Below are 27748 nucleotides of genomic sequence, written 5' to 3' on the forward strand. Positions count from 1 at the left end.
AGAATTTCTCGTAATAAATAAAAAATATATATATATACATATATATGTCTGCGTGTATATATACATATATAATAAAAAATTATTCAAACGATATTGTTATTTAAATAATATTTAAAAAAGAAGATACATAGAATCCTGATAATTTTGTAAATCGTTAAAACTCGTATCCTTCGAGATAAATCCCTTTGTCAAATGGCTCGTAATCCTTTCTATCCTGTATCATGTAAAATCGAGAGGATTCTCTAAATCCTTTGTCATAGTAGCTCAGCCGTCTAAATAAAGAATATAAAAGATTAAACAGGGTATGATCGAACGATACAAATGATTTTTTTAATTTCTTTTTCTTTTCTTTCTTTTTTTTTTCTTTTTAACAATTTTTACTTGAAATAATTCTTCGCTGCCAAGTGTTTCAATAAGATCTCATGTAGCAATAGTTTCGAATAGACTTTGGTGAAATCATCGATACGATAATGAATCTCTGCTTCTTCTTCGGTTAAAAGAATACAATTCCATGGTGACCATTCAACGTGCTTGTTATATCTGACCAATCTTAATACGTAAATGTCTTCGTTTTTACTTATGATCGAATGATTCTGCCAAATGTTGTTAACCAGATAATAAATGTCTTTTGGTTGCATCATAAACGCCAATGCCGAAAAACATCTATTCCGTTTTTCTTCGGCTCGCACGTAATTTAAAATAAAAACGTATGGTTCGTAATTAACGTGAAAGTAACTTCTATCACTCAACAACGTGCAACCTTCAATACGATTAGATCTCGTTTGAATATTTTTAATATACGTAGATAATAAATGTGTGTATTTAGGATAAAAACAAAAAAGAAAAAGGAAAAGGAAAAAGTAAATTAAATTGCATTTACTAGTGCAAGACGATAATTTGTTCAATCTACTGTGAACTGAAAATCTGTTATAGGGAAGTACTTTTCTACAGCTTCTACAAAATAATGTTTTTATCTCCAAGGGTTCACGAAATTCCTCGCACTTGGGATCCTTTTTGAAACCCCTACGAATATTCGTGCAAGCGCAAGTACCAGAATTGGCAACGAATTTCAAATAATCACCTGTATTAATTATAACAATCGTTATTAAAACATTTTTTTCGATTGTCTTAACAGATTCTCACATAGTATTCTTTTTCTTAAATATTCGAGAGATAGATTCTTGATGCCTCTCGACAATAACATTATCTCTTGATCCAACAAGTAAATCAAGTCGAAAGCATAGACACAGATATGAAATCCGAGTGATTTTTTCAACATCAATAACAATTCCGTTCGTTCTTCTACGTTCAAATTATCGTTGCTTAACGAATTAAATATGCTCAAATATTCCTGTGCCTTTTGAGTCTTCAATGTGACCATTTCTATCAGTTTAGCCTTATATCCGTGCCACTTTATAGGCTTAGAATTGATCTTTAAAAATTTAACACGTTTCCTCGTTCTGTATTGTTCTCTGATCTTTTGTTTAAATTTATCGATGACGTTAAACATTTCCACGGTTTTTTTAAGAACGAAACAATTTTCAGCGCACTGAGTAGCTTTGAAGTAGCGTGCATTTATCTCCTTTATACGATCACATCTCCATCGTTCGATTAGTTCGATCAACATATCAAAATCTGCTCTGGAACGTGGATTAATCTTTCGTAGAAGTTCCTGCTCGTGTCTTTTCCTGCGAACATTTTCAAAAATAGGACGCTTTTCCTCTTTCCTCTCTTAAAATACAACTGATCGATTGCAAGGGACGTTATATTTTCATTTTTTTTTCTTTTCTTTTTCTTTTTTTTACAATACGATAAAACATTTTTTTGCACGTTCACTTTTATCGATTTTCATGAATAATTTTTATTTCTTTCTTAGATTCGCATACCTGTACATAATGATTCTCTCATCCTGATACCGTTTACATTCTTTCAATATTTCTCTATATTTTCGAGCACATTCTTTCATATATTTCAAAAGTCTATATACTCGATAATTCCTTTGAATGATCCTCGCTCGATGATTAAGATCGAGACGCCATTGTATATCATCGTATGGTTCGTAACACTTAGGTGTCATGTACTTGTCATTCGCATTCGATACGTTATAATCCGTCCTACGCTTACATTAATTAATATTAATTATCGAAGAAGAAACAAATTAAAACGCTTGTATTAATAAGAATATTAGATCTCTTTTAATTTACGTATATTGTCGCACCGCCACATTTGTGTGGTTTTATTATGTGCCGATTGTGTTGTTCCATCTTTAGTTTCCACCGTTTGAATCCCAATACTACAGTAATTATTCCAGGATGTATATTTAGGTGGTGGTCCGGTTTGCGATATTGCGTTTAAATATTCTATACCCGTGATTTTATTCCGCCATCCACCCAAATAAGGTTTCACGATCTTCCGATCTTCCACTTCCGTTATTAAAACCATATTTCGTGTTACGATTATTATACAACGTATACAAGCTCTTCATCAACTGCACGCACGTCTTCTTGCAACGTTTTTATCGATAAGATGGATAACGATGAGCTCGTTTGAAGAAACAAGATTGTCCATCCATTAAAACGCTCATTCTTGATTGGTCTAATGATTTATAAAAAAATAGAAAAAGAAACAAAACAAAATAAAACAAAATTATATAATATAGATATCTTCAGATATATAAGAAAAAGATCACGCGTAAATGTTTTTGATTTGTGAAGCAAGTGTGCGTGTGTGTGTGTGTGTCTGCGTGTACATATATATTTGTAATGTATATATGTATATGTATTTATATTATAAATAAAACTGACTTAAAAAATATTCTGTATTCCAAGCAGATCGTATTATCGTGACAAGTAACAAGAAAATTTGATAACATACATTTATATCATTGACATTATAGGCAAAAAAAAAAAGATCGATTCTGAAGTTTACAACGAAAGACGTTTTTTCTTTTTCAACTATTTTCTTCTTAAAATGAATTTTTTTCTCAGAACTCCTCGTCTATCACTGCTACAAGCCATAACTAGATATATCCTATATTATTTAATATGTATATATAACATTATCGCACTATCTACATTATACTATGAATTCTACATATCATAATATGTACATTTCACATTGGCTTGTAACTTTTACAAACATTATTTAATATATATAGACACATTCGTTCGCACGCGACGTACATTGATTCTCCCCTAACACATACGAGATTTGTCGTAACTTATGTACAAATATCATTTCTTATTAGCGTAAAAGTTTATACAAAAAATTTTTATGTCAGAAAATGTATATAATTGTATATATAGACTGTAGAACATTACATAATTCAAATAGAACACATTCGTTTTAGCTTTCTTTTCTTTTTCTTTTTTTTCTTTTTCTTAAAAAAAAAAAAAAAAAAAAAAAAGATTTCTTTTGCGATTATGCCGAATAAAATTTGAAATATTTCGAAGCATAACGCGCGAAAGTATTTTCAAAATTTAATGTAAACTAAAATAAATAACATATTTACTTATACAGTAAAATGGGACTATTACAGATATATAATTTAGGTAAGCTTAATCAAAGGAAAATGTTGATGACAAGAGAAATCGAATACTGGCGGCTCTTTCGAATCCTTTTTATGTCCGTCAGCCAATAATTTTAGAACCACAAAATTAGTCTTTGCCACTTTTAATAAATCATTGATCTGTAAAATAAAGAATCATTACAACAAATTTTTTAATAAGATATAATAAGCTTCGAATAATCTTACCTCGTTCACGGTATTAATATTTGCCGGACAAAGTGATAATGCACGTTCTAACATATTTCTAGCTCTATGAAAATGCCAACAACCTGCCAGATATTGTGTCGCACTCGTGACTTTTTCCTAAACAACAAATAACGACCAGATTCATATTAAATATTCACATTAAAATTTTATAACTTATACTATAATCAAATATGTATACATATATACTAACATTCTTCTTATACATTTGAGCATTGGTCATTTCTGAGAATTCTTGATAATGAACGGGTGGAGGAGTAAGAAGAGAAGAGAATGGCAGTAACCTATGTTCATATCTTACTCTTTCAGAGTCAAATTGCGTTTCTGGAAGAGGAATTTTTCCATCCATTCGAAATCCAACCAATGCCTAAAAACATGATTTTAATTAAATCAAATAAAAAAAAAAATAATAAAGCTCTATATATAATATATAAGTGTGATATATAAGTGTATATATCGTGATTGTAAAAGCTTACTTTGTAGTACCCGCCACAAATATTTTGCATTGCTTGATACATCAGAATTTCTAAGTGATGAGGTCTTGGTGTTGATTTCTTTTTTTTATTTTTGGCACTCTTTTTACCACCCCTACCTTTGTGTGTATCATTATGTACATCTTGTTCAGTTAAGAAGGTATCTGCCCTTGTAATGGCAGATACTAACCACGCATATAAAAATTCGTGCAGGTACCAAAAAATATAATGATATTCATGTACAGAGTACAATTCGAGTTCAAAACCACTTAAGAGATACATAATCATTACGCGTAACATATGATACAAGATCCAAGTGCCAAAACAAGCCCAATGTGACCTTGGTATGTCACTCTTTAAAGTGTGTAAGTACCCATCTACTCTTTCAGCCTAAAAATAAACATGAAATGTGTCTCATTGAAAATCAAATGGATAGATAAGATATACAATATTTTACATTGTCATTAAAAATCTATATACATTCTTACCTTATCCTGTAAGGTTGCAAAATCTTCTAATAAATGTGCTAACTTATCTCTTTGTCTTGCCCTGTTATGTCCAGTTAATTGTAATAAACTTCCAAACAAAGTAACACAGCGTGAAAAAAAACTATCAACATATTCCTTGGCCTGATGATTTTGAAGTAATGTACTTTTAGGCATTAGTACCGGTGGTGCAATAAAATTTCGTGCGGCATCTTTCAAGACATCAGCAAAGTTGTGTACGCCAAATACACGATTTGTTGTTGGCAGATAAACTATTTGTAACATTGATCGAGATAATATGCATGGACTTTGCCGTGAAAATTCTAAAAAAAAGTCCTAAAAAGAAATTCGTTCACTTGACATTTAAATTATGAATTATCATCCTTTATTACAACGCATACTTACCAGTGCTGCATGAAATCCAGTATGATTAGTGATTTTAGTAACAGTTTTAAATCTATTTAACAATTCATCTAGATATTCTAGAGCCTCGACCCGCGGCTTTATTTTAGTATAACGTGGAAAGGTAGGAGGTAATAATCTCTGATTTACCATAGCATCAAAACCCATTATATTCGGATGATCGGCTAGTGAGAAAAACAATAAATGAAAAAAAATTTAATCAAGCAAATAAATGATTAATATTAAACTTACAAATTTCGTCAGCTTTTTCCCCGCGATTCACCGTCTTGATCATAACTTGAATCATATCAGAACAATTTGATAATAATCTTTGACAATCTACTAAATTTTGTTGTAACTGTTCCTTGCGTCCCATCAATGATAATGTTTGATAAAACATCTTTGTAAATCTAATTCTTGCATAAAGTGCTAAACCATCATTGTACTGTACAATGAAATACAACACTAGTTAATTCGAGAAATATGAAATTTTTCAATCGATATTAGTAAAATACTTTACTTATGAAATATGATAAAAACTCACCTCTTTTTCCGATTCAACATCAACCGGTTTTATTCTACTTTTTCTATGAAGTTCTTCTTCTACTTCTCGCAACATAGATATTGTTTTTTGTTCTGTAATATCCTGTTGTAATCTGTATCCATAGGTAAGACTTTGAAAATCTTCTTCCTCAAAAACTAAAGCTTTATTAATGCAGTCCTTGATCACTTCGATAATTTTATACACAGCATAGCAGAACGTCTTTAATGGTTTATCCACTATCATTGAAGGCTGATGTAAATATAAATTAGTAAAAACTGTTTGTGCTAAGCTATGTCCTTCCAACCAAGACACTATGCAAGAATACGTAGAATCTATAATTCCAATAACTTCTGCAGGTATTAAATTATCTAATTTAATAGCACCAGTTTCTACAGCCTGTATGAAAGTACAAGGCTTGCTATTCCCTCGATTGCACAACATTCCTGCATCCATTTTAGGATCCATCATCTCAATGGCTGACATAGCTTCAAAAAGACCAAAGAACTCATTGTGTAAAAGTTCTCCCAGTTCCAATTCTAAACAAAAGTATGATCCTATATAAGTACAAATCATCTTTATATAAATACTAAGATTTTTTAAGATTATATATTTTTATATATAGATTATTATGATTTATTTCGCATTCATTATTTCTTTTAAATTGAACTTCAATCATACTTTACTTAATCAGTTAAGAAATCTATCTAACTTTCAACTATCTTTGCTATAGCATATATCAAATAAAAAAGTATGCTTCTCTTAAAACATTATTAATTTTTGATTTTCTAAATATTATATTTTCAAAAAAAAGAAAAAAAGAAATTCACTCCAACTACTTATACATTTTATATATATATATATATATATATGTACATATATATATATATATCGCCTCTTATTCGATTACCTGTAATAGCTTCGAAGAACTCTTGGGTAATATCTACCCAATTGTAGGAAACTTGATTAAATCTGCAATGCAAATATCCATAAAAATTAGAAAAAAAGTTCTACTCGAACTCTTCGAAAATATGTTGTGTATTAGGTTATTTCTCATACACCTTATTCACAACATTAAGTTCTACATACGATTTTTTAAAAATATTATTTATAAGAAAACCTTAAAAAATAACCATCATTATTATTTATCTGTCATAACTTACGGCAGTTTTTTATCCTCATTCATATCAACCGAATTTTCATCCTCCACCATGGTCGCCATTGTTGTCCTAACAGCATCACCAATTGTTAAATTAAAAAAAATATTTTCGACAAAAGAAACGACCACGATAACGTAATTTCACAGTTGGTAAAAGACTGGGACGCTCTCTAACTGTGATTCTCTGAAACATTTATGAAGTATATAGAAAAGAATAATGTATCTTTTGAATCTCACAAAACCATTAAAACAAATTTATATTCCTCGCGTTCAATCAAAATTTCAATAAATTATTTCAGGAAAGAATATATAAACTTTTAAGATAAACTGTAAATATTTTTTTTCTAATTATAAAAACTCAAACCTCTTCTTTTTTTTCCTATTTAGGGAAAAATTTAGTAATACTAAATAGACATCTATGTATTTATTCAAGTTTTGTGACCTGAAACATACTTTGTGCGCAGTCTCAAGAACTAGAACGCAATTGATACACAATCTTTGATTTTATGAAGGGGAAGCAACGCTTGAGAAAAATATTCTCTTCTCTTCTCTACGTTTTTTTTTATTAAACAATACAATATACATAATATTTCTCAATATTGTCAATATTAAATTAGTAAGAAAAGAAAATATATTTTTGTTAATAACTTATATTCATAACAATGATATACAGCAAATTCATTGGAAAAAATTTTCTCTGAAAATATATCAATATCAATAATGTTGGTATTAATGACAACGAGATTGACAGATCGTTTTGACTAAATTTATTGGGGTACGCGAGTTGTGTGTATTAATTGTAGCGGAATATTTATATTGTTATTTGTGAGAAAAAAAATAACATGGATGAAGCAAAATTTCTGAAAAGGTATAATGATATAAACAGTTTTTGTATATTTAATATCGATTATACGAGCATATATCCAATGTGTTATAAAATTTTGTCATGTATGTGTCAAAAATTTTGATCAATCAAATATTTATATTAATTTATAGAAAAGTGAGATCTGGAACATTGGATGTACATCCAACGGAAAAAGCATTAATAATTAATTACGATGTCGAAGCACTCATTTTAGGAGAACTTGGTGATCCTATGCTTGGAGATCGCAAGGTATGATATATTTAATTTTCTTTTATAATTGAAATAATTTTTTTTCTAAGACTAATTAATTTGTAATTAAAAATTTTCGTTATAGGAATGTCAAAAAATAATTAGATTAAAAAGTTTAAATGCTGATACAAATGTAGCATTATTAGCAAAAGAAGTTATGGATAAATGTTCTTTGATACACGAATCCAAACTACACGAAGTCGAACAACTTATTTATTATCTTCAAACACGTAGAACAAATGAAAGTGGTAAGACTTTTGTTGTTATAATATTTTTATCTTTAATTAACTGTTTTTAAATTTTCTATAGGAAATGACAGTACTACTCAACTCCAAAGACCAACATCTTCTAATTCTATGAATATTGAGAGTAGTGAATCAGAACGTGCTATCATCAGTAATGTTAATAATTATATTGAGTTATTATACGAAGAGATGTCAGATAAAATAAAAGGGTCGTCGTTGATTCTACAATTAGCCCGTGTACCTGACAATCTTTTGGAATTAACTAAGAATGGTAATTTTTATAAATATAACATGAACAAATAAAGTTATGATTGTTAATATTAATATCTTTTTTTTAGATTCATTATTAAGTGCTTTAGCTAGAGTTCTTCGAGAAGATTGGCGACGCAGTATAGAACTTTCAACAAACATCATATATATCTTTTTTTGCTTTTCAATGTATAGCCAGTTTCATAATATTGTCCTTGAATATAGGGTAAGCATACAAAATATGAATGAGAGAAGCATAATTGTCTTGAAATAATGCAATATATTTTACAACATTTTTCATACTGTATATTTTTTCACAGATTGGATCTCTTTGTATGGATATCATAAATTTTGAATTAAGTCGTTATGATCAATGGAAGGAGGACATGGAAAAATGTAGACGTCATTTTGAAAATACTACTGGTTTAGTTCTTTTTCCAACTACAAATGATGCATGCGATAGAAGAATAAAAATTATTGATGATATTTGGAATACAGATGGTCCTCTGGATTATGAAGTAAAAAGAAGATCTGTAGAAGTTAATTCTAGTGTCAGTGAAAGTGATTTGAAGAAGATGAAAGATGAACTTGAAAAAAGTCGCAAAAAATTTAAAAGTTTAACTAAAAAACAGGAACAATTGCTAAGAGGTCAGTAATATTGTTTGGCCAATAAATAATGTGGTAATTTTCTGTGAGGAACAGGTTTCTTTTTTTTTTTCTTTTTTTTTCTCCCTATATTTACCATTGTATAGGTAACGTTATCCATCCAAAATTTGTTATCTTTTTTTCTACAAAAACAAAACAAAAAAAATGCAAAAAATAAAAATCTGATGATACTAAATCAGGTGAATACAATGGATAAATAAAAACATCCTAATTCAACTCTCTGAATTTTTACCGAATCTTTAATGACAATATGTGCAGTCTCACATTATCTTGATTAACATTACCTTCTTCATTTAAAATCAGCAGAAACGAATTATTACGGAAAAATCCGACATCACTTATTGGCCAATATATAAATAAAATCTTTTAATTAAAATTTATATTAATTTATATATAATTTGTATAATTACAGTTGCTTTCTACTTATTATTGAATATTGCTGAGAACATGGATGTTGAAAGAAAAATGCGTAAAAAAAATATCATTGGTATGTTGATTAAAACATTGGACAGAACTAACACTGATTTATTAATTCTGGTTGTTACGTTTTTAAAAAAATTATCTATTTTTCGCGAAAACAAGGATATAATGGTAAAATTACTGTCTGAGATATTTTCCTTCTTTTTTTTTTTTAAGTAAAATAACTCATATATGTTTTAATAATAACAGGCAGAGGATAATGTGATTGAGAAACTACCACGACTTCTTCAAAATAATAATATAGATCTTATATCATGCACATTAAAACTACTCTTCAATTTATCTTTTGATGCAAAGTTAAGAGCAAGAATGATACGAGTTGGTATGTTACCAAAATTGATAAAATTACTCAGTCATGGTAGGTGTACAATTATCTATAATTATTTTCAAAAATTGTAAAATATTAATTATTTCGTTTAATTTATCATATAAATTGTTATTGTAGGTGATATCAAAAGCAAAGTTACAATTTTAGGATTGTTGTATCATGCAAGTATGGATGATAAAGTCAAATCTATGTTCACAAATACCGATTGTATTCCAATGGTAAATATTTTTTACGAAAAAGTTACTATTTTTATTTATAAAAAAGAAAAAAAAAGAAAAAATAACATTAAAAAAAAAACAAGCAAGAAAGAATGTTAATATTGTAGGTGATGGATATGATTTTAAATCTTGAAGATGAACACTTAAAACAAGAATTAATTGCACTTGGAGTAAACTTAGCAACAAATGCTAGAAATGCACAGCTTATGATAGAAAATAATCACTTGCAAAATCTTATACAGAAGGCATTCAGAAATCAAGATGCATTGATCATGAAAATGATTAGAAATATTTCTCAACATGATTCGGTGAAAGAGAATTTTGTTGTAAGTTGTTATTATTATTATTATTATATCTCATATATTACTACTTTGCAAATGCAGATACTTTTTAAATTAATTTATAAATATGTACAGGAATTTGTAGGTGATTTTGCTATGGCTGTAAATCAATCAGATTCTGAGGATTTTGTAATAGAAGTTGTTGGTATTTTAGGAAATCTAGAATTATCTGATTTAGATTATTCCCAAATTCTTCAACGATGTAATTTAATACCTTGGATACGCAACAATTTAGTTCCAGGTACGAATCGTAATAAAATTTGTATGTATATTTTAAATACAAAAATCATATAAATTTTATAGGAAAAGCACAAGATGATTTGGTACTTGAGGTTGTTATATTTTTGGGCACCGCAGCTAACGATGAAGATTGCGCTCGTTTATTATGCAAAGCAGATATACTTCTATCTCTTATTGAATTGCTTAAAGGTTTGTAGTAGGGTCGAATTTTATTATATGCTGTAATATTTTATTAAAATAAGTGATAATAATATGGATAATACGGATTACAGCAAAGCAAGAGGATGACGAAATGGTTTTACAAATAATCTATGTATTTTATCAAATTTCTAAACATGATTCAACAAGAGATTATTTAATCCGCGAGACTGGTAATGGTAATAAGCAGTCTATTTTGCTTTACTCGTTGTAAATCTAATTTTTAAAAAATCATAAAATATTATTTAATAAAATACTTATAAAAATTCATTTTCGATTGGGTCGAAATAGTAATAAAATAATATAATTAATTTACAGAAGCACCTGGATATTTAATAGATTTGATGCATGATAAGAATCCAGCAATTAGAAAAGTTTGTGATGCTTGTTTGGATGTTATTGCTGTAAGTAGTTCCGATTTGAAGGATTAAAAAAAAAAGATCAATCATTATTAAACTATACAAATATTTTAGATGTGTGACAAGAATTGGGCAGCACGTATAAAAGTAGAAAAATTCCGATCGCATAATCAACAATGGTTGGAAATGGTAGAATCTATAGGGGCAGATGCAGCTACACATTTACTACCAGATGAAGATGATAGTCTCTCACCATTTCTAAGTGGAGAACTTTTAAAACATACCATGTTATTCCCTTCTGGTAATTAATTATCATTCGATTTATGCAAGCAATTTATTATATTATTTTGTCATTGTCAATTAATATTATAACTATGTAATAAAATAATACTGTATAATTTATTTTTGCGTAGGTAACTCGGCATTATACAATACAGATGATGGATTTTCTTTGATGAAAAATTCATCAGGATCATCTGAAAATCTTAGTCGTCCAGTTAGCAGGTGATCTTATTTTTTTTATTTTGTTTTTATTAAATAGAATATCGATATTATGTCGTAATACTTCTAAAATAGCGTCATATATTTCTTCAGGTATAGAGATCTTGATGAAATAGGAGAACTTATGGCACGTTCGAAATCACGATTGTCTATTGGCACAAGTTTAGAAGATTCATATTACAGCAACAGAGTTAAATTTACTGATCTGGATAATCCTCATGTATTAATATGAGAGCAAAGTTACATTACATATTATTAATATGTATTTTCTCATGATTCCTATATGTATCAAAGCTTATGTTCTTTCTTATATGCAAAATGTTAGAGTAAGTATTCTACAAAGATGTGTCTCTATTGAAAGAACTATATTGTGAAGTTATATGACAGATTTGTTTGATCTCGTAGTTTTATATATATATATATCTAGTGCCTTTCTTCTTTGTTAATTTATAGACATATTTCATTACTCTTCAATTACTAGTCATTTATTTTAGTTATTATATTATTAGATTGCAATTATTCTATATAACAGTTGCTATATTATGAAGTAGACGTAAAGTTTCAAAAAAATGTAAAATTTCTTTAAAACTTCTTTATATAAATATCTTTTAAAGTATCCAATGTAAAAAATACATAAATGTTGGAAGCTAATACCAAAGAGTTTTATATGTAAAATTAAATTGATTTTATCAAAAACATAAGAATATTTAAAATAACAATATATCAACAATATTGAATATTTTTTATATGCTTATAAATTATGGTTTAGTTTTTTTTATATATAGCAGATAAACTGAATATGGCCTTGAACATAAAATTGTTTATAGCATTGTATGATTAGTGCAATATAGTTAGTAAAGTATAAGAAATTATTTATAAATTATAAATTGAAATTTATGTTGTTATTTTTTTTCTTTTGTATTTTTTGTTAAATTTAGTTTGCTGTATTTATGAAACTATATAAAAGACTGGTACAACTACTTATGAAATTAAGAACTATAAGGAAGTTCTTGATTTATTGTTAGAACTTAAACTTTTTCTTATAATACATTTGGCCTTAGGAAAAAATAAAATGGTATAACTATTGTCACCATCTGTAAAAAATGTATGTTCTTTCAAATCCCAACTAACAGGACTATCTGAAAATCCTTGCACATGAAAACTGCACCATGGTAAATTATTTTCTGTTAATAAATATTCTCTTATAGCATTAAATATTTGCATTATTCTTCGATTAGAAAAAAATCCTGTATATTGTAGATATTTTACTTGATCTACTAATATATTTGGCTTTGGACATTCATATGTACTTACATAATTTGATGTATTTTCATTTTTTCTAAAAAACAAAAAATAATATAAACAAAATGATCTATGTTATTATTTGATATTATATAAATGTTATTTTAAAAACGATACATACATTTCTCCAGAAATACTAAAAAATCCAAGCCATTCAAAAAAGGTAGTATTATTAAACGCATCAGTAAGAATAGGTATATTAACACGATATTCAGTTTTATATGAAAGCTTTTGACGGCAAAGTGAAACAGTATATCCACGTTCATGGAACCATGCAGCAACTGAAGATGGACACATCTTTTCATCTTAAAAATAAATAATTTGTACAATGAATTTATGAATGAATATGTATTAAATGTTAAAGTATCATTACCAATAAAAAATGCATTAAATGTACCTGGTGGCTCCCATATTAATATTACATCAAAAATTAGGTTAAGATGATTCTCCAATGCTGTTTTAACACGTTCATAATTTTTCTTACCAGGTATGAAATGTTCAGCCGTTAAATTAATTGTCACAACTATGACAATTATGATCAATGCAAAAAAAATTAATAACATTAATAAAAATTAAATTTAAATAGTAATCTTTCTGAAATCTATTATTATTTTCTAATATACCATTTCTTGTATTTGTCTTATAATCGAAATAAGAAGCATTTCCTTCTAATCCAAGTTTTTGAAAATCATCGCGTACCAATGAAATTATCAAAACACCAGTTGGAGTAACAGCCATAGTATTACATAAATCTATTTTATTTCCAATCGTTAGAAGTGTTAATTCTCCTGTAAAAAATTAATACGTATTGACATATAATATATTATATGATATATATAATATATTATAAAGTATATCAATATGACAAAAGGAAATTTCTTTACCTTTTTTAATAAATGCATCAATAAATTGTTTGTTCAACAATTCAGAAACATGAAGGTCTTTAATTCGATAATAATCACTATCATCTGAAATACAATTTATGACACTATCCGGAATATTATTCGACTGCGGAAATATTAAGGATACCTATAATAAAAAAAAAATTTTAACTAAATAAATTACTTTTTTCTCGTGCATGTATCTTTTTCTATATAACCTACAAACATGTCACTGCATATAACCTAGAAAAATGTACAATTTCAACGCCTGTTACTTACTACGTGATTATAATAATGCTTCATAATTGTTGCAGGAGAATCTGTTCTATTACAATCTATTCTTTCAAAATGCACATGATGTCGAGGTGGTTTGAAATTCAATACTTCAGGACACAACATGGTAACTTTATTCCGTACTTTTCTTAATCTTTGAAACACGCCGGTCTGTTTACCATAAATACATTGTTTATATAGTATATAATAGATTACTGAATAAATACTTTAAAATCGAAATAACTTCCACAAGCCTCGGTAGCGCAGTAGGCAGCGCGTAAGTCTCATAATCTTAAGGTCGTGAGTTCGATCCTCACCCGGGGCAATTTTTTGCAACTTTTATATAAAAAATTTTTTAACTATAAACAATAATATAAATAATTATTTAATAATTCATAATTATATAATTGTTTATTATGTAATTGTTAAGTTCAAATTAAATATAACATCGAATTTTATATACTATCATAGTTGTATTCATTGTCAGCAGAGAACGCTACTAGTAGAATTTTAGTACGTTCTTTCACACGTTTTTATTACTATCTACATATCAACTTTCTAATAGTATAGTTCTTTTTTCATAAGAAACACGTGGGCTTAATCGTTTAATTAATATTAATACTGTTTGATCATGGAAACTAGCAATAAAATACAATACTTGATCGTGGATACAAGTGCTTTTATTAAAAATGCAGCTCTGCAAGTAATGCAACCAATACTTTCCATTCAAGAAAAATCATTTAGTAGATTTTATAAACTTTGTTACTTATTTTTATTATCAGCATATAAATTATATATATATTCATTTATAATTTATAATTATTTACTGTTATCTTAGGAAATTGGTGTTAATATTATAACCGAGAAGGATGTGGTTAGCGAGATTACCAATAAACGCCAACTGCGAAGGCTGGTTGTACTTCCATATGATTTAAGTGTTCAAAGTGCATTTCCAGAAAACATTAAATTTGGTAAAACTAAAATTTATCAAGGATTTTATTAAAATTTTTGGTGTAAAGTATTATTTTTTAAATTATTAAGTTTATTATTTTTTAGTTACTGAATTTGCTAAGAAAACGGGTGATTATACGAGTTTATCTGCCACTGATGTTAAAGTAATTGCACTTACTTATCAATTAGAAAAAGAAAAAGTAGGTACAGAACATTTGAAAGACGCTCCGACCATTGTAAAAACTATTAACAGTGCAAAACGTAATAAAAATCGTTCAAAACCTGTTGTTGGGTTTTATATGCCAAAGAAAAAAGTAAGTTTATATATATACATACCACGTATTATATTACATATATTTTACAATAATTTTAATATATATGTCTGTATATTACAGCTAAACAGAACAAATGAAACTAAAGATAAAAAAAATATAACGCAAAATGAAGAAGAAGAAGTATATATTGATTCTATTCAAGAATATCTAGATCCAATTGATACTGTAAAAAATGAAGAAAATGAGGACGTAACAAAAAGTCAAGAAAATGAGAAAAACGAAAAAGATGAAGAATATCGGGAATACGAAGAAGACCAAGAAGATGAAGATGAGAGAGAAGATGAACTTTCATCAGATGCCACAGAATCTTCTGATGAATATGTATCTGATTATGAAACAGCAACATCAGATATAGACTATGACAAAGATATTGAAACAGAAGACTTGGCAGATAAATTTTCGAATCTCAATTGTGAACCAGCTCAATTAGAAGTTCAGAGTGAGGATGGAAATATGCATAATGTAGACGATATTCTTGCACCTATATCAGATGAGAAAGATAAAGATGCGTTAGAACAGATAAGTGAATTTGAAGACGAATGTGATAATGATAGTGATTGGATCACACCAAGTAAGTTTCTTAATTTTTAAAGTAAATATTATAAAAAATATATAATCATAAATATTATACTATATAAATATGTTAATGATTATAGGTAATATTAAAAATATGAGGAAACAAATGGACTCTGATATACTTAAGGAAAAATCAGCAACTGTTGCATGCTTAACAATGGATTTTGCAATGCAAAATGTTTTAATGCAAATAGGATTGAATATAGCTTCGTTAGATGGAAGAGTGATCAAACAAATGCGAACTTTTATTTTTAGGTGTTATGCTTGTTTCAAAACTACCAGCATAATGACTAAAATTTTTTGTCCAAATTGTGGTAATAAGACATTAAAAAAGGTTGCAATTTCATTAGATGACAATGGAAAACAACAAATTCATATTAATGCACGAAGACCACTTTCAGCCAAAGGAAAGAGAGTATGTGTCAAAATAATAATGAAAGAATTTGTTGTATAAAAAATTAATAACTTTTTTCTTTGCTAGTTTTCTTTGCCCACGCCACAAGGTGGAAAACATGCAAATAATCCAATACTTTGCGAGGATCAACCTTTGCCTCAACAACGTGTTTCAAAATTGGCAAGAACAAAAAATAATCCACTATATGAAGATTATATAGCAGGATTTTCTCCATTCGTTACACGAGATGTATATTCAAAATCAGCTATGTTAGGTATTCGATCAAATGGTGGTGTTAAATATTGGATGAAGAGAAATCCAAATGAATCTAGAAGAAAACGAAAATGATATAAGAACAATTAATTATTACTTATTAATTATGTAAATGTAATTTATATAAATATTTTTAAAGAATTTAACTGTGTGATATTCATAATTAATTTCTATTGATTTATTATGTTGCTAAATATAGTTAAATAATTTACAAGCAATAAATGATTAAAGCTGTTCATTACCATTGTTAGCTATATCTATCAATGAATAGTCACGTGACCAAATTATAAAAGATACGATTTAAATATTCGCGCGTAAAACAATATCGCGAGATGCGATATTGTTTCTTATTAAAATAATAATATTAGTAATATAGTAACAGTAATAATATAAACTGTACTATTTCTATAAAGAAATAAAAAAAAAAACAAATCTACCTTCCTAAAACTTTTTTAAAAATTCAAGAAATTTATATTCTTGTCTAAATTTTTATTTTTAAAATGAAACCTTAATATGGGTTAACAATTACGCCTTTATTCATTGTTGGTGCAAACAATTATAAAAATCAGGAGTCACAAATAGTATTGTTATATATATTGAATTATAGATTTGACCACCAGAGTGGGTAACTAGTAGCTATTGTGACCAACACGAATTTATCTGAATATACCGGTAGTCGTTAAAATGTATTAACATGTCTATGAGTGATGCTTTGAGTTATTTTTTATGCGGTCTTTTATATGAATTTAAACTAATTTAATAATTGAATGCTTATATATTTATTAATCTTTATAAATATAATAAATAATTAAAAACATTTAATAAAATGTATTCGATATGTAAAAGCACTCATCCTGCAACAGGAGTAGAACATGCTATCACATGTTATTTTTTTAATCGGTCTGAAAAATGTCTTGTAGTTGCTGGTGCGAATATTATAAGAGTATTTCGTTTAATTCCAGACGTAGATATAACGAAAAGAGAAAAATATACAGGTATATATAATTTTTTTATTATTGCTTAAAATCACAAAATTTTCAATAAATATTTTTTGTTATTATGCATATTGTTCTAACAGAATCACGTCCACCAAAAATGAAATTAGAATGTTTAGCTCAATATACTTTGCATGGGAATGTAATGTCGATGCAAGCAGTACATTTAATTGGATCTCAACGAGATTCTCTCTTATTAAGTTTTCGTGATGCAAAGTTATCTGTTGTTGAATACGATCAAGAAGCTCATGATCTTAGGACAGTATCTTTACATTACTTTGAAGAAGAAGAAATAAGGGTAATACTATAATTTCATATTGTTTATATAATTAAAATAAAAAAAGAAAAAATTCAGTTAAGATTAATAAAACTAATTTATTTTACTGTTATTTTACTATTAGTAGGGTGACCACATATAAAGCAAGAAATACAATAGTTTGAAAAATTAGTCAAAACAATATAAAATATATGTAAATATATTTTTTAACAATGAAATTTCCAATAATTAATAATTCAAATATTTTTTAGAATTAAAACACCAGGACAAAATGCTGAAATATGGAACTTGTACTATAAAAACAGGATGTCTGGTCACCCTAATTATCAGTAATATATATAAATATAAAAAATAACACAATAATATAATTTTTTAATATAAAACGTTCTTAATTTTGTCTATATTAATTGTTATGTTTTCATGTATGTATTATATCTAAGTGAATTATAGATGATTTGTTGTTAGAATTAAAAAGGAAAATTATTTATTAGGATGGATGGACAAATCATCACCATATACCAATTGTAAGAGTAGATCCTGAAGGACGTTGTGCAGTTATGTTGATATACGGACGTAAATTAGTGGTATTACCATTCCGTAAAGATCCAAGTCTTGATGATGGAGATTTATTAGATGCAGCAAAATTACTTATATCTAATAAAACACCTATATTATCATCGTACATGATAGTATTAAAAAGTCTAGAAGAAAAAATGGATAATATTATAGATTTGCAATTTTTATATGGATACTATGAACCAACTTTATTGATTCTTTATGAACCTGTAAGAACTTTTTCAGGGTAAGAATATAGTATTATAATTTCAATTATGTTTTTGTTGTTACATATATATAACATATATTGATCTTCAATAATACTGTGAAATATTCATTTACAGACGTATTGCAGTAAGACAAGATACTTGTGCAATGGTAGCAATATCATTAAATATTCAACAAAGAGTTCATCCTATTATATGGTCTGTCTCTAATTTACCATTTGATTGTTATCAAGCAGTACCAGTAAAAAAACCTCTTGGTGGAACATTAATAATGGCAGTGAATTCTCTAATTTATTTAAATCAAAGTATTCCACCATATGGAGTATCTCTTAATAGTTTAGCAGATACAAGTACAAATTTTCCTTTGAGTGAGTAAAATTTTTTTTTTAACAACTGCACATAAATTTTAAAATATTATTTTTAATTTTAATTTTTTTTAATTAATTAAAAATTTTTTTTAATTTATTTTTTTAATTCAAAAAAAAATTTTTTAATTAATTTTATTTTTTTTTTAATTTTTTATTTTTTTTAATTAAAAAAAATTTTTTTTAATTAATTTTATTTTTTTTAATTTTAATTAAAATTTTTAATATTTATTTAATATTTAATTTAATAATAAGTACTTCAATAATACTTCTACAATACAGAATATATAAATTTTTTTGCCTATTGTATTAGAACCACAAGAAGGAGTTAAAATGAGTTTGGAAGGTGCTCAGGTCGCATTTATATCTCCAGATCGTTTAGTCATTTCTCTAAAGAGTGGGGAACTGTATGTACTGTCTTTATTTGCAGACAGCATGCGTTCAGTACGTGGTTTTCATTTTGATAAAGCAGCTGCTAGTGTTTTAACATCATGTGTAAGTAATATTTGTAATGAGAAATCTCACATAAAACATACATCTAATTTTATTTTAATTATTAGGTATGTATGTGTGAAGATAACTATCTTTTTCTTGGCTCACGTCTTGGAAATTCATTATTACTAAGGTTCACTGAAAAAGAACCAGAAAATGAACAAAATTTGAATGATAGTGAAATCATGGTTGAAGATAATGAAAGTGAAGAAACTCCAGCAAAAAAAATTAAACAAGATTTCTTAGGTGATTGGATGGCATCTGATGTATTAGATATCAAGGATCCAGAAGAATTAGAAGTATATGGAAGTGAAACACACACATCTATTCATATAACATCTTATATCTTTGAGGTATAACTGAATGAAATAATTGATTTATTTTAATCATTATTTTAATCTTTTTTTTTTTTCTAAATTTAAAGGTATGCGATAGCTTATTAAATATAGGACCCTGTGGAAATATATCTATGGGAGAACCAGCATTTTTATCAGAAGAATTTTCTCATAATCAAGATCCTGATGTTGAATTAGTCACAACATCTGGTTATGGCAAAAATGGTGCTCTATGTGTTCTCCAACGATCAATTCGACCTCAGGTAGTCACGACATTCGAATTACCTGGATGTGAAGATATGTGGACTGTTATTGGTAATCTAAATAATGATGATCAGACAAAAACAGAATCAGAGGGTTCTCATGCTTTTTTGATATTGAGTCAAGAAGATTCAACTATGGTATGTAGGATATCATTATCAAAATAAATTGTTTCATATCAAAAAAATGATATCTTGTACAAATTTTATATAATAAATTTATAGATTCTACAAACTGGTCAAGAAATCAATGAAGTCGATCAAAGTGGATTCAGTACTCAAGGAAGTACTGTTTATGCAGGGAATCTTGGTGCCAACAGATACATAGTACAAGTTACACAAATGGGTATTCGTCTTTTACAAGGAATTGAGCAAGTATGTATGATCTTTATATACAATATTTTCTATATTTTTGTGTATTATTTTTTATAAACGATTCTCTGTTAACAATTACAGATACAACATATGCCTATAGATCTTGGTTGTCCTATAGTACATGCTAGTTGTGCAGATCCATATGTAACTATACTTTCAGAGGATGGTCAAGTTATGCTACTAACACTTAGAGAGGGAAGAGGTACAGCAAAATTACATGCACAAGCTGCAAATTTGCTATTTGTAAGTATATATTTATAAATATAAATATGTATATATCAAAATAGTAAATTAATTATTTTTATTAAATTTTCAGCGTCCTCAAATAGAAGCACTCTGTGCATATAGAGATGTAAGTGGAATTTTCACGACGCAACTGCCTGAAAATTCGGAAGATGATATACCAGAAGAAGAACACAATGTAGAGGAACCACCTATTGTTAGTAATATTGATAATGAGGATGACTTATTATACGGCGATGCACCAGCTTTTCAAATGCCTGTACCACCTCATACTAAAAATATTGATGGAACAACTAAAAAAGCACCGTGGTAAACATCTTTACTACTATTAAGTAATATTATATTCTTTTTTTTTCCTCATCAATTGTATAATGATGCAATTATGTATAGGTGGCAAAAACATTTGCAAGAGATTAAACCTACATATTGGTTACTAGTGTATAGAGATAGTGGAACCTTAGAAATTTATTCTTTGCCAGATTTACGTTTGTCCTATCTTATTCGTAATTTTGGTTATGGACAATATGTTTTACATGATAGTATGGAATCTACAACATTGCAAACTAATCCTGTTAATGAAATTCCTAATCCCGAAAATCAGGTACATTAATTATATACATTATTTTCAATTGCATTCAATAAGTTTATACATTAATATAAAATATTATTTTCCAGGTTCGTGAAATTTTAATGGTTGCTTTAGGCCACCATGGAAACAGACCAATGCTTTTAGTACGTTTAGATTCTGAATTACAAATTTATCAAACTTATAAATATCCCAAAGGTCACTTAAAATTGCGTTTAAAAAAATTAGACCATGGTATTATACCAGGCCATTTAAGGTACATAACTATTTATAACGTTTACTTTAAATAATTTTATTATGTACTATATATATAAATAATTCTATTTATAAATCTAAAAGGCCAAAACCTAAAGAAGAAGATATCCCCAATATGAATGAAACACGAATTTCTATGATGCGATATTTTAGCAATATTGCTGGATATAATGGTGTATTTATTTGTGGTGATTATGCACATTGGATATTTCTTACTGGACGTGGAGAATTACGAACACATCCAATGGGCATAGATGGTCCTGTTACTTCTTTTGCACCATTTAATAACATTAATTGTCCTCAAGGCTTTTTGTATTTTAACAGAAAGGTAAACTATTATAAAATTTTTCTTTAAGATAAAATGTAAAAAATAATAAATATACATATTATATATGTAGGAAGAATTAAGGATATGCGTTTTACCAACACATTTATCATATGATGCACCATGGCCTGTAAGAAAAGTACCTTTGCGATGTACACCACATTTCGTGACATATCATCTCGAGAGTAAAACTTATTGTGTTATAACAAGCACAGCTGAACCACTTAAAAGTTATTACAGATTTAACGGCGAAGATAAGGTAATATAAAATAATAAATTCTTCACAAAATGTATGCATAGAATGTTATCACGAATAGCAGTATGTGTATATGTGTATTCATTTATCTATAGGAATTCACAGAAGAAGAAAGACCAGATAGATTTATTTATCCATCACAAGAATTATTTAGTATCGTTTTATTTTCTCCAGTTTCTTGGGAAACTATACCAAACACTAAAATCGAATTAGATCAATGGGAACATGTGACGTGTCTAAAAAATGTGTCTCTAGCATACGAGGGAACAAGATCTGGATTAAAGGGTTACATTGTATTAGGAACAAACTACAATTATGGTGAAGATATTACAAGTAGAGGACGTGTAAGCAAAAATAAATTATCTATCTCAATACCTATATAATATTATTTATTGATATTTTAAATATAATGCTTTATATTATATTATTTTTTTCTTTTATAGATTCTTATATTTGACATCATAGAAGTAGTACCAGAACCTGGACAACCATTAACAAAAAATAGATTTAAACAAATTTATGCAAAGGAACAGAAAGGTCCTATTACAGCTATTACTCAAGTATCAGGATTTCTAGTTTCAGCAGTGGGACAAAAGGTTTCATTGTTACAAAACTAATTGCGTAAAAATTGAATTTGTGAAATATGTAGAATATTTTAAAACGAAGTGATATCAATTTTTCAGATCTACATTTGGCAATTAAAAGATAACGACCTCGTAGGCGTTGCTTTTATAGACACTCAAATTTATATACATCAAATGTTAAGTATTAAAAGTTTAATTTTAGTGGCTGATGTGTACAAATCGATTAGTTTGTTAAGATTCCAGGAAGAATATAGAACACTTTCCCTTGTTAGTAGGGTAAGTTCTTATAATAATATATAATTTAGAGAGAAATTGACATTATAAATAAATTACTCTATATTAGATATTAAATAATTTTTTTTTTTTTTTTTTATTTAGGATTTCCGCCCAGCAGAAGTTTATACAATAGAATATTTAATTGACAATAATAATTTAGGCTTTCTAGTAGCTGATGGAGAAAGCAATATAGCTTTATTTATGTATCAACCAGAATCAAGAGAAAGTCTTGGTGGTCAAAAATTGATTAGAAAAGCTGACTTCCATTTAGGACAAAAAGTAAATACATTTTTTCGAATTAAATGTAGGATTACTGACCCAGCAAATGAAAAAAAATATTTTTCTGGAGCAGATAAAAGGCATGTTACCATGTATGGTAAGTTTCTTTTTTCCAAAATATTGTTTTGAAAAGATGAATAAAAAAATAATACACAATATTTTTTAGCATCTCTGGATGGTAGTCTTGGTTACATTCTTCCAGTTCCGGAAAAAACATATCGTAGATTACTTATGCTGCAAAATGTATTAGTCACACATATATGTCACATTGCAGGCCTAAATCCCAAAGCATACCGGTAAATTATTAAATAATGATTATAATGAATTTACTTTAATTATATATTGATCAGATATGTATAATAAATAATTATAATTTTGCAACAATTTCAGTACGTATAAAAGTTATGTAAGAACACAAGGAAATCCAGCTAGAGGTATCATAGATGGAGATTTGGTTTGGAGCTATCTCTATTTACCTAATAACGAAAAAATGGATGTAGCCAAAAAAATTGGAACGCGAGTTCAAGAAATAATAGAAGATATTACAGAAATTGACCGACAAACCGCACATTTTTAAAACAACTGTTTCGTATATATACATATATAGAATAATATATAATAGAATAATATAATAGAATAATATTCAGAACTATTTTTCAAATTTCTATTAGTTTTTTAATAAATGAACGAAAATGAAAAATGCATTTCAAATACTGAATAAATGTAACACATTTGTTAATAATCATATTTCTCTCATGTACATATAATGTATATTAGTAAAATTGAATGTTTATGAATGTAGCAATTGTTTTACGTGATAAATTTTTTTTTTTTTTTTAGTAGATAAGCATGTTTTGTCATAGAATATAATGAATTTACATTTTTATATTAAGACAATCTTTTATATTTCATATAAATCCATTCCATGTAACTGATTTCAATCGACAATATGGTTGATACAGAATATCCGATTGAAGTAGGTCGATTATCTATACAAAAAAATATTAGTGAGAGAAGAATAAGCAGACGAGAAAGTTTAAAATGTATGTAAAAATATTATGTGTATACGAATGTAACATATATATAATTACTTTATTTTTATATTAATAAATAGTGTGTGTATATGATATGTAGTGTAAATATCTTATGAATCAAATATGGGTATTGATCAAACAATGCTATATTAAATGTTCCTACATAAAAGAGTAGAGAGTTATATAGTTTATAGACTTTAAACGAAATAGTAAGTTTTCTTTTTCTTTTTTTTTTCTTTTTTTTTGTAGTAACATTTCAATCAAATTCTCATAAATTAATTTATAAAAAATATATTTTTTGTGAACGTAAAAATGATTTGTATCACATTTTATATGTTTATAGTGCTTGTTGAAGAACCAACATTGTTAGAAAAAAGGCTGTGCGAAGCTTTTGATATATTTGATAATGCAAGAAATAATGAAGTGGATGTTAGAGATTTGGGTACCATTATAAGAGCATTAGGTAAATAACTAATATAAAATTTATATGTATATATAAAAAAAATAACAAATATTATCAATTACATTAATCATCCTATTTGTTCATAGGATGTGTTATTACAGAAGCAGAACTACAAGAAATACAGGTTCAAGTAGAAGATGTAATAAATAATTGTGTACCATTGAACAAATATATAGAATATATGTACAAAGCAATTACTGAACGCAAGTTAGTAGTTATTTAATGATAATGAAATTATAAAATTAATGATTTTTTTACATATATTTTCTTTATTTTACTTAGATTTAAACCTGCAGAACCTGAAGATCTATTAAAAGCATTTCAATTACTAGATCCTGAAAATCGTGGTTATATTATGAAAGATGATTTAGAAAAAACTTTGATGGAAATAGGAGAGCCTTTTACTAAAGATGAAGTGGCTGAAATGATGGCAGTTGCTTGTGATCCAATAACAAAAAAAGTTTATTATGAATATTATATCAATTTGTTGATTGTATGTATGATTATTTTTACTTTAAATTCATTTCATGATTGGCATTTTCTTTACCAATTGCAATAAAATAATTGTCATATTTATGACATATGATATATGACTTAAATGAAATACTTAAAGATATATCTCTTCAATACATTCATGTGTGAAGAACTTAATCACTTATAGGTAAAACTCCCAAAGGATAAAAATGCATATGCAATAGTTGATCGAATGGAAATAGAAAAATTAGAACTTATGCCAAAAAAACGTAAATTAGAAAGTCTTCTTATGGAAGCTGAAGAAAAAGAATTGAATATTTAACACTATTATCTAATAAATGATAGAACTAAATTTTATATTTGAAATCCTTTAAAGATCTCATAATAATTTTACATCAGTACAAATTAAATTGCTGTTTGAATAATAAATATAAAAAGTAAAATCTATTAATATTAATAAACATACTTTAATGATGCCTTATAAGATATTTCATATCAATATAAAGGTATATCAAAATGTAAACATATCTAATATACTTTATATAAAATATTTGATAACAATTAAGTTTCTGCCTTCACAGCCACTGATAAAGCAAACTGTTTAAGGACTTGAAATATATAACACAGAAGTTTTATAGTTTTGAAAATACAGGTGGATCACCTCGTGTTGCCTGTGAAGTTGCTGCATTTATAAAATCTTCACTTTGCAACATTGTTTTATTATGCATAGCCTATTAAAAGAAATATCAAGTTAATCACAATAACATTATAATTTTACCTATTTAATAAACATTATATAAACTATTATATAAACATATAATAAATGTGTTATTTACTTCCAGGTGGAATAATAAAAAACTTACAATATGTTCAAGACCTTCTTCAACAGAATGATCTCTTGAATATACCAAACTTAATTTGGAACTTTGTACTGCAACAGGACTTTTACTTGCAATTTCTTCAGCAAGTTCAATGGATTTATTCAACAAGCTATATCAAAATAAATGGATTATTATCATTATATAATTTAGAAATATATTTTGAGTAATTTTTTACCTTTCTTGACTATCAAATACACAATTGACAAAACCACATTGCAATGCCTCAGTTGCTGGAAATTTTCTTGCTGTGTAAACAAGTTCTCTAACTAAACTGTCTGAACCAATTATTTTTGGAAATCTTTGCAAAGTACCAACATCAGCTGCCATTCCAATATCAACTTCTTTTATTTGAAACCATGCATCTGAGGAACAATAACGTATATCAGCAGCACAAATCATATCTACTCCTGAACCTATGCAGGCGCTATGTACAGCTGCAATTACTGGCTTTGCACACTAAGAAATATAACAAATGTAATTGATCTGACAAATGCAATAAATATTATAGCGTATAAAAAAAAATACCTTTTCTATAGAAGTCATAGAATTTTGATATTTCCTTATCACAGATTCTAAAATTTTACATTTTCGTGCAACATCTTCATGTTCTGATAATTTTTGGAAAATATCTAGATTATCTTGTAAATCCAAACCTATATCAAATAATGTTTCATATATATTAAAATTAAAAAATGTTTATTTATTTAATAACAAAAAATGATAGAGTACCAACGCAAAACATTTTTCCAATAGCTGATAAAATAATAACTCTGCAGTCTGGCTCTACCGATAAATCATCAAAGCATTGTTTAATTTCTCTATAGAGAAGAATATATAAATAAATATAATATTTAAAAAATATAGTAGATAATGCATATAAATAATTACATACTCCCACATTTTACCATTCATAGCATTTCGCTTCTCAGGTCTATTTAACTGTACCATACATACAAATGGTTTTGGTACTGACACGGATAAAGTTTCATATTTAATCGATTTCATTGTATTATTTTTCAAAACAACACTAGTTCCGAAATCTAGAAAAAAAATAACAATATACATATTTACAGATTACATTGTTTTAATACTGCAAGTATTTCTTATAATACTCTGTGAACACATCAACAAATTAAAATAATTTGTTTACACATTTATAAAAACAAGTTAACTACGCGATTGTAAATTTAAAAGCTTTAATTTCTTACGTTTTTTTATAACATTAAATGCGGGTTTTATAAAAATAGACCTGAACATTTTTATTAATTGTAATAAGATTTATAATAATAATTCAAATAATAAGAATGAGTACTTTGTACGATGGTTCAAAGGTCTATGTCGATTGGTTAATATAATATATAAATTTCAAAGTATATTGTAAATATTTTATTAATGGTTTCTTTAATTATTCTGTACTTAAAAATTCTTTTATTCTCGATCATTTAATTAAATAAT

General features: G+C 27.2%; 8 protein-coding genes and 1 non-coding gene across 19 annotated transcripts; 5 read left to right on the top strand and 4 right to left on the bottom strand.

The window, feature by feature from the left end:
• Window positions 1-93: 93 nt before the first annotated feature.
• LOC127066210 (IQ and ubiquitin-like domain-containing protein) lies at window positions 94-2495 on the bottom strand. Its single transcript, XM_050999637.1, is given in 5 exon segments — window positions 94-272; window positions 382-1108; window positions 1111-1688; window positions 1887-2127; window positions 2190-2495. Coding segments are annotated over 5 exon segments (1917 nt in total). The 5' UTR covers window positions 2443-2495; the 3' UTR covers window positions 94-154.
• Window positions 2496-2636: 141 nt separating this feature from the next.
• Window positions 2637-6993, bottom strand: LOC127066167 (N-alpha-acetyltransferase 35, NatC auxiliary subunit). The gene is made up of 10 exons (XM_050999570.1): window positions 6837-6993; window positions 6584-6645; window positions 5677-6212; window positions 5385-5577; window positions 5136-5317; window positions 4734-5066; window positions 4249-4635; window positions 3966-4139; window positions 3755-3871; window positions 2637-3688 (listed from the first exon to the last, which is right to left on the bottom strand). Exons 1-10 carry the CDS (start codon window positions 6893-6895, stop codon window positions 3548-3550), a joined length of 2184 nt encoding a protein of 727 aa, XP_050855527.1. The 5' UTR covers window positions 6896-6993; the 3' UTR covers window positions 2637-3547.
• Window positions 6994-7325: 332 nt separating this feature from the next.
• Window positions 7326-13469, top strand: LOC127066162 (kinesin-associated protein 3). 5 transcript variants are annotated; one of them, XR_007782293.1, is made up of 18 exons: window positions 7326-7700; window positions 7829-7946; window positions 8032-8194; window positions 8256-8462; window positions 8530-8666; window positions 8761-9088; window positions 9519-9697; window positions 9776-9944; window positions 10032-10132; window positions 10240-10458; window positions 10549-10714; window positions 10777-10902; window positions 10986-11090; window positions 11230-11315; window positions 11385-11571; window positions 11684-11774; window positions 11865-12943; window positions 13205-13469. XR_007782293.1 is itself a non-coding variant. In XM_050999552.1 (17 exons), the coding sequence occupies exons 1-17, from the start codon at window positions 7675-7677 to the stop codon at window positions 12001-12003; spliced, it is 2547 nt and encodes an 848-aa protein (XP_050855509.1). In that variant the 5' UTR covers window positions 7326-7674; the 3' UTR covers window positions 12004-13469. The 5 variants fall into 5 exon arrangements, 1 of the variants encoding a protein (XP_050855509.1); XR_007782294.1 differs by having other exon boundaries at window positions 11233-11315; XR_007782295.1 differs by having other exon boundaries at window positions 10986-11084.
• On the bottom strand, window positions 12768-14440 carry LOC127066179 (ribonuclease P protein subunit p40-like). Its single transcript, XM_050999594.1, has 6 exons — window positions 14234-14440; window positions 13958-14102; window positions 13697-13861; window positions 13471-13596; window positions 13195-13378; window positions 12768-13110 (listed from the first exon to the last, which is right to left on the bottom strand). The coding sequence occupies exons 1-6, from the start codon at window positions 14351-14353 to the stop codon at window positions 12768-12770; spliced, it is 1083 nt and encodes a 360-aa protein (XP_050855551.1). The 5' UTR covers window positions 14354-14440.
• Window positions 14441-14479: 39 nt separating this feature from the next.
• Trnam-cau (transfer RNA methionine (anticodon CAU)) lies at window positions 14480-14552 on the top strand. The gene has a single exon. It is a non-coding gene; the product is annotated as a tRNA-Met (tRNA).
• A 188-nt stretch (window positions 14553-14740) lies between these two features.
• On the top strand, window positions 14741-16978 carry LOC127066173 (RNA-binding protein NOB1). Its single transcript, XM_050999584.1, has 6 exons — window positions 14741-14930; window positions 15066-15198; window positions 15284-15492; window positions 15574-16084; window positions 16170-16504; window positions 16571-16978. The coding sequence occupies exons 1-6, from the start codon at window positions 14859-14861 to the stop codon at window positions 16829-16831; spliced, it is 1521 nt and encodes a 506-aa protein (XP_050855541.1). The 5' UTR covers window positions 14741-14858; the 3' UTR covers window positions 16832-16978.
• Window positions 16979-17397: 419 nt separating this feature from the next.
• Window positions 17398-24568, top strand: LOC127066156 (cleavage and polyadenylation specificity factor subunit 1). Of its 4 annotated transcripts, none has more exons than XM_050999533.1 (20): window positions 17412-17751; window positions 17835-18049; window positions 18520-18830; window positions 18928-19178; window positions 19489-19670; window positions 19736-20020; window positions 20092-20403; window positions 20488-20637; window positions 20719-20880; window positions 20954-21189; window positions 21271-21481; window positions 21556-21722; window positions 21806-22049; window positions 22120-22305; window positions 22398-22646; window positions 22746-22898; window positions 22986-23162; window positions 23265-23538; window positions 23608-23737; window positions 23832-24568. In XM_050999533.1, the coding sequence occupies exons 1-20, from the start codon at window positions 17583-17585 to the stop codon at window positions 24016-24018; spliced, it is 4251 nt and encodes a 1416-aa protein (XP_050855490.1). In that variant the 5' UTR covers window positions 17412-17582; the 3' UTR covers window positions 24019-24568. The 4 variants fall into 4 exon arrangements, with proteins under 4 accessions (XP_050855493.1, XP_050855490.1, XP_050855492.1 ...); XM_050999535.1 differs by lacking the exon at window positions 17412-17751 and adding an exon at window positions 18280-18450 and having other exon boundaries at window positions 17901-18049; XM_050999534.1 differs by lacking the exon at window positions 17412-17751 and adding an exon at window positions 18280-18357 and having other exon boundaries at window positions 17901-18049.
• Window positions 24344-26404, top strand: LOC127066186 (dynein regulatory complex protein 8-like). Of its 4 annotated transcripts, none has more exons than XM_050999611.1 (5): window positions 24344-24484; window positions 24819-24938; window positions 25025-25145; window positions 25221-25431; window positions 26255-26404. In XM_050999611.1, the coding sequence occupies exons 1-5, from the start codon at window positions 24391-24393 to the stop codon at window positions 26261-26263; spliced, it is 555 nt and encodes a 184-aa protein (XP_050855568.1). In that variant the 5' UTR covers window positions 24344-24390; the 3' UTR covers window positions 26264-26404. The 4 variants fall into 4 exon arrangements, with proteins under 4 accessions (XP_050855568.1, XP_050855565.1, XP_050855566.1 ...); XM_050999608.1 differs by lacking the exon at window positions 26255-26404 and adding an exon at window positions 25600-25735; XM_050999610.1 differs by lacking the exons at window positions 24344-24484; window positions 26255-26404 and adding exons at window positions 24547-24684; window positions 25600-25735.
• LOC127066185 (delta(3,5)-Delta(2,4)-dienoyl-CoA isomerase, mitochondrial) lies at window positions 25860-27648 on the bottom strand. The gene is made up of 7 exons (XM_050999607.1): window positions 27502-27648; window positions 27186-27333; window positions 27023-27111; window positions 26819-26946; window positions 26469-26749; window positions 26276-26402; window positions 25860-26143 (listed from the first exon to the last, which is right to left on the bottom strand). Exons 1-7 carry the CDS (start codon window positions 27548-27550, stop codon window positions 26045-26047), a joined length of 921 nt encoding a protein of 306 aa, XP_050855564.1. The 5' UTR covers window positions 27551-27648; the 3' UTR covers window positions 25860-26044.
• Between the last annotated feature and the right edge of the window lie 100 nt (window positions 27649-27748).

Source organism: Vespula vulgaris, chromosome 9 (assembly GCF_905475345.1).
Source record: "Vespula vulgaris chromosome 9, iyVesVulg1.1, whole genome shotgun sequence".
Lineage (NCBI taxonomy): Eukaryota > Metazoa > Arthropoda > Insecta > Hymenoptera > Vespidae > Vespula > Vespula vulgaris.

Coding starts and splice junctions, on each gene's coding strand:
- LOC127066167 (XM_050999570.1), bottom strand. CDS start 6,895: ATGGCGACCATGGTGGAGGATGAAAATTCGGTTGATATGAATGAGGAT. Junction 6,213..6,583: donor GTTCTTCGAAGCTATTACAG/GTAATCGAATAA, acceptor ACTTTTGTTTAG/AATTGGAACTGGGAGAACTT. Junction 4,140..4,248: donor TTTGTGGCGGGTACTACAAA/GTAAGCTTTTAC, acceptor TCATGTTTTTAG/GCATTGGTTGGATTTCGAAT.
- LOC127066162 (XM_050999552.1), top strand. CDS start 7,675: ATGGATGAAGCAAAATTTCTGAAAAG. Junction 10,133..10,239: donor ATACCGATTGTATTCCAATG/GTAAATATTTTT, acceptor TTAATATTGTAG/GTGATGGATATGATTTTAAA. Junction 11,775..11,864: donor CTTAGTCGTCCAGTTAGCAG/GTGATCTTATTT, acceptor ATATTTCTTCAG/GTATAGAGATCTTGATGAAA.
- LOC127066179 (XM_050999594.1), bottom strand. CDS start 14,353: ATGTTGTGTCCTGAAGTATTGAATTTCAAACCACCTCGACATCATGTG. Junction 13,862..13,957: donor TGATGCATTTATTAAAAAAG/GTAAAGAAATTT, acceptor AATTTTTTACAG/GAGAATTAACACTTCTAACG. Junction 13,111..13,194: donor TTTAGTATTTCTGGAGAAAT/GTATGTATCGTT, acceptor TTTGTTTTTTAG/AAAAAATGAAAATACATCAA.
- LOC127066173 (XM_050999584.1), top strand. CDS start 14,859: ATGGAAACTAGCAATAAAATACAATACTTGATCGTGGATACAAGTGCT. Junction 15,199..15,283: donor TCCAGAAAACATTAAATTTG/GTAAAACTAAAA, acceptor ATTATTTTTTAG/TTACTGAATTTGCTAAGAAA. Junction 16,085..16,169: donor TAGTGATTGGATCACACCAA/GTAAGTTTCTTA, acceptor TAATGATTATAG/GTAATATTAAAAATATGAGG.
- LOC127066156 (XM_050999533.1), top strand. CDS start 17,583: ATGTATTCGATATGTAAAAGCACTCATCCTGCAACAGGAGTAGAACAT. Junction 20,404..20,487: donor GTCAAGAAGATTCAACTATG/GTATGTAGGATA, acceptor ATAAATTTATAG/ATTCTACAAACTGGTCAAGA. Junction 23,163..23,264: donor CACTTTCCCTTGTTAGTAGG/GTAAGTTCTTAT, acceptor TTTTTTATTTAG/GATTTCCGCCCAGCAGAAGT.
- LOC127066186 (XM_050999608.1), top strand. CDS start 24,391: ATGGTTGATACAGAATATCCGATTGAAGTAGGTCGATTATCTATACAA. Junction 24,485..24,818: donor CAGACGAGAAAGTTTAAAAT/GTATGTAAAAAT, acceptor ATATGTTTATAG/TGCTTGTTGAAGAACCAACA. Junction 25,432..25,599: donor ATTATATCAATTTGTTGATT/GTATGTATGATT, acceptor AATCACTTATAG/GTAAAACTCCCAAAGGATAA.
- LOC127066185 (XM_050999607.1), bottom strand. CDS start 27,550: ATGTTCAGGTCTATTTTTATAAAACCCGCATTTAATGTTATAAAAAAA. Junction 26,403..26,468: donor GTATTTGATAGTCAAGAAAG/GTAAAAAATTAC, acceptor ATTTTGATATAG/CTTGTTGAATAAATCCATTG. Junction 26,144..26,275: donor AAGAAGGTCTTGAACATATT/GTAAGTTTTTTA, acceptor TTCTTTTAATAG/GCTATGCATAATAAAACAAT.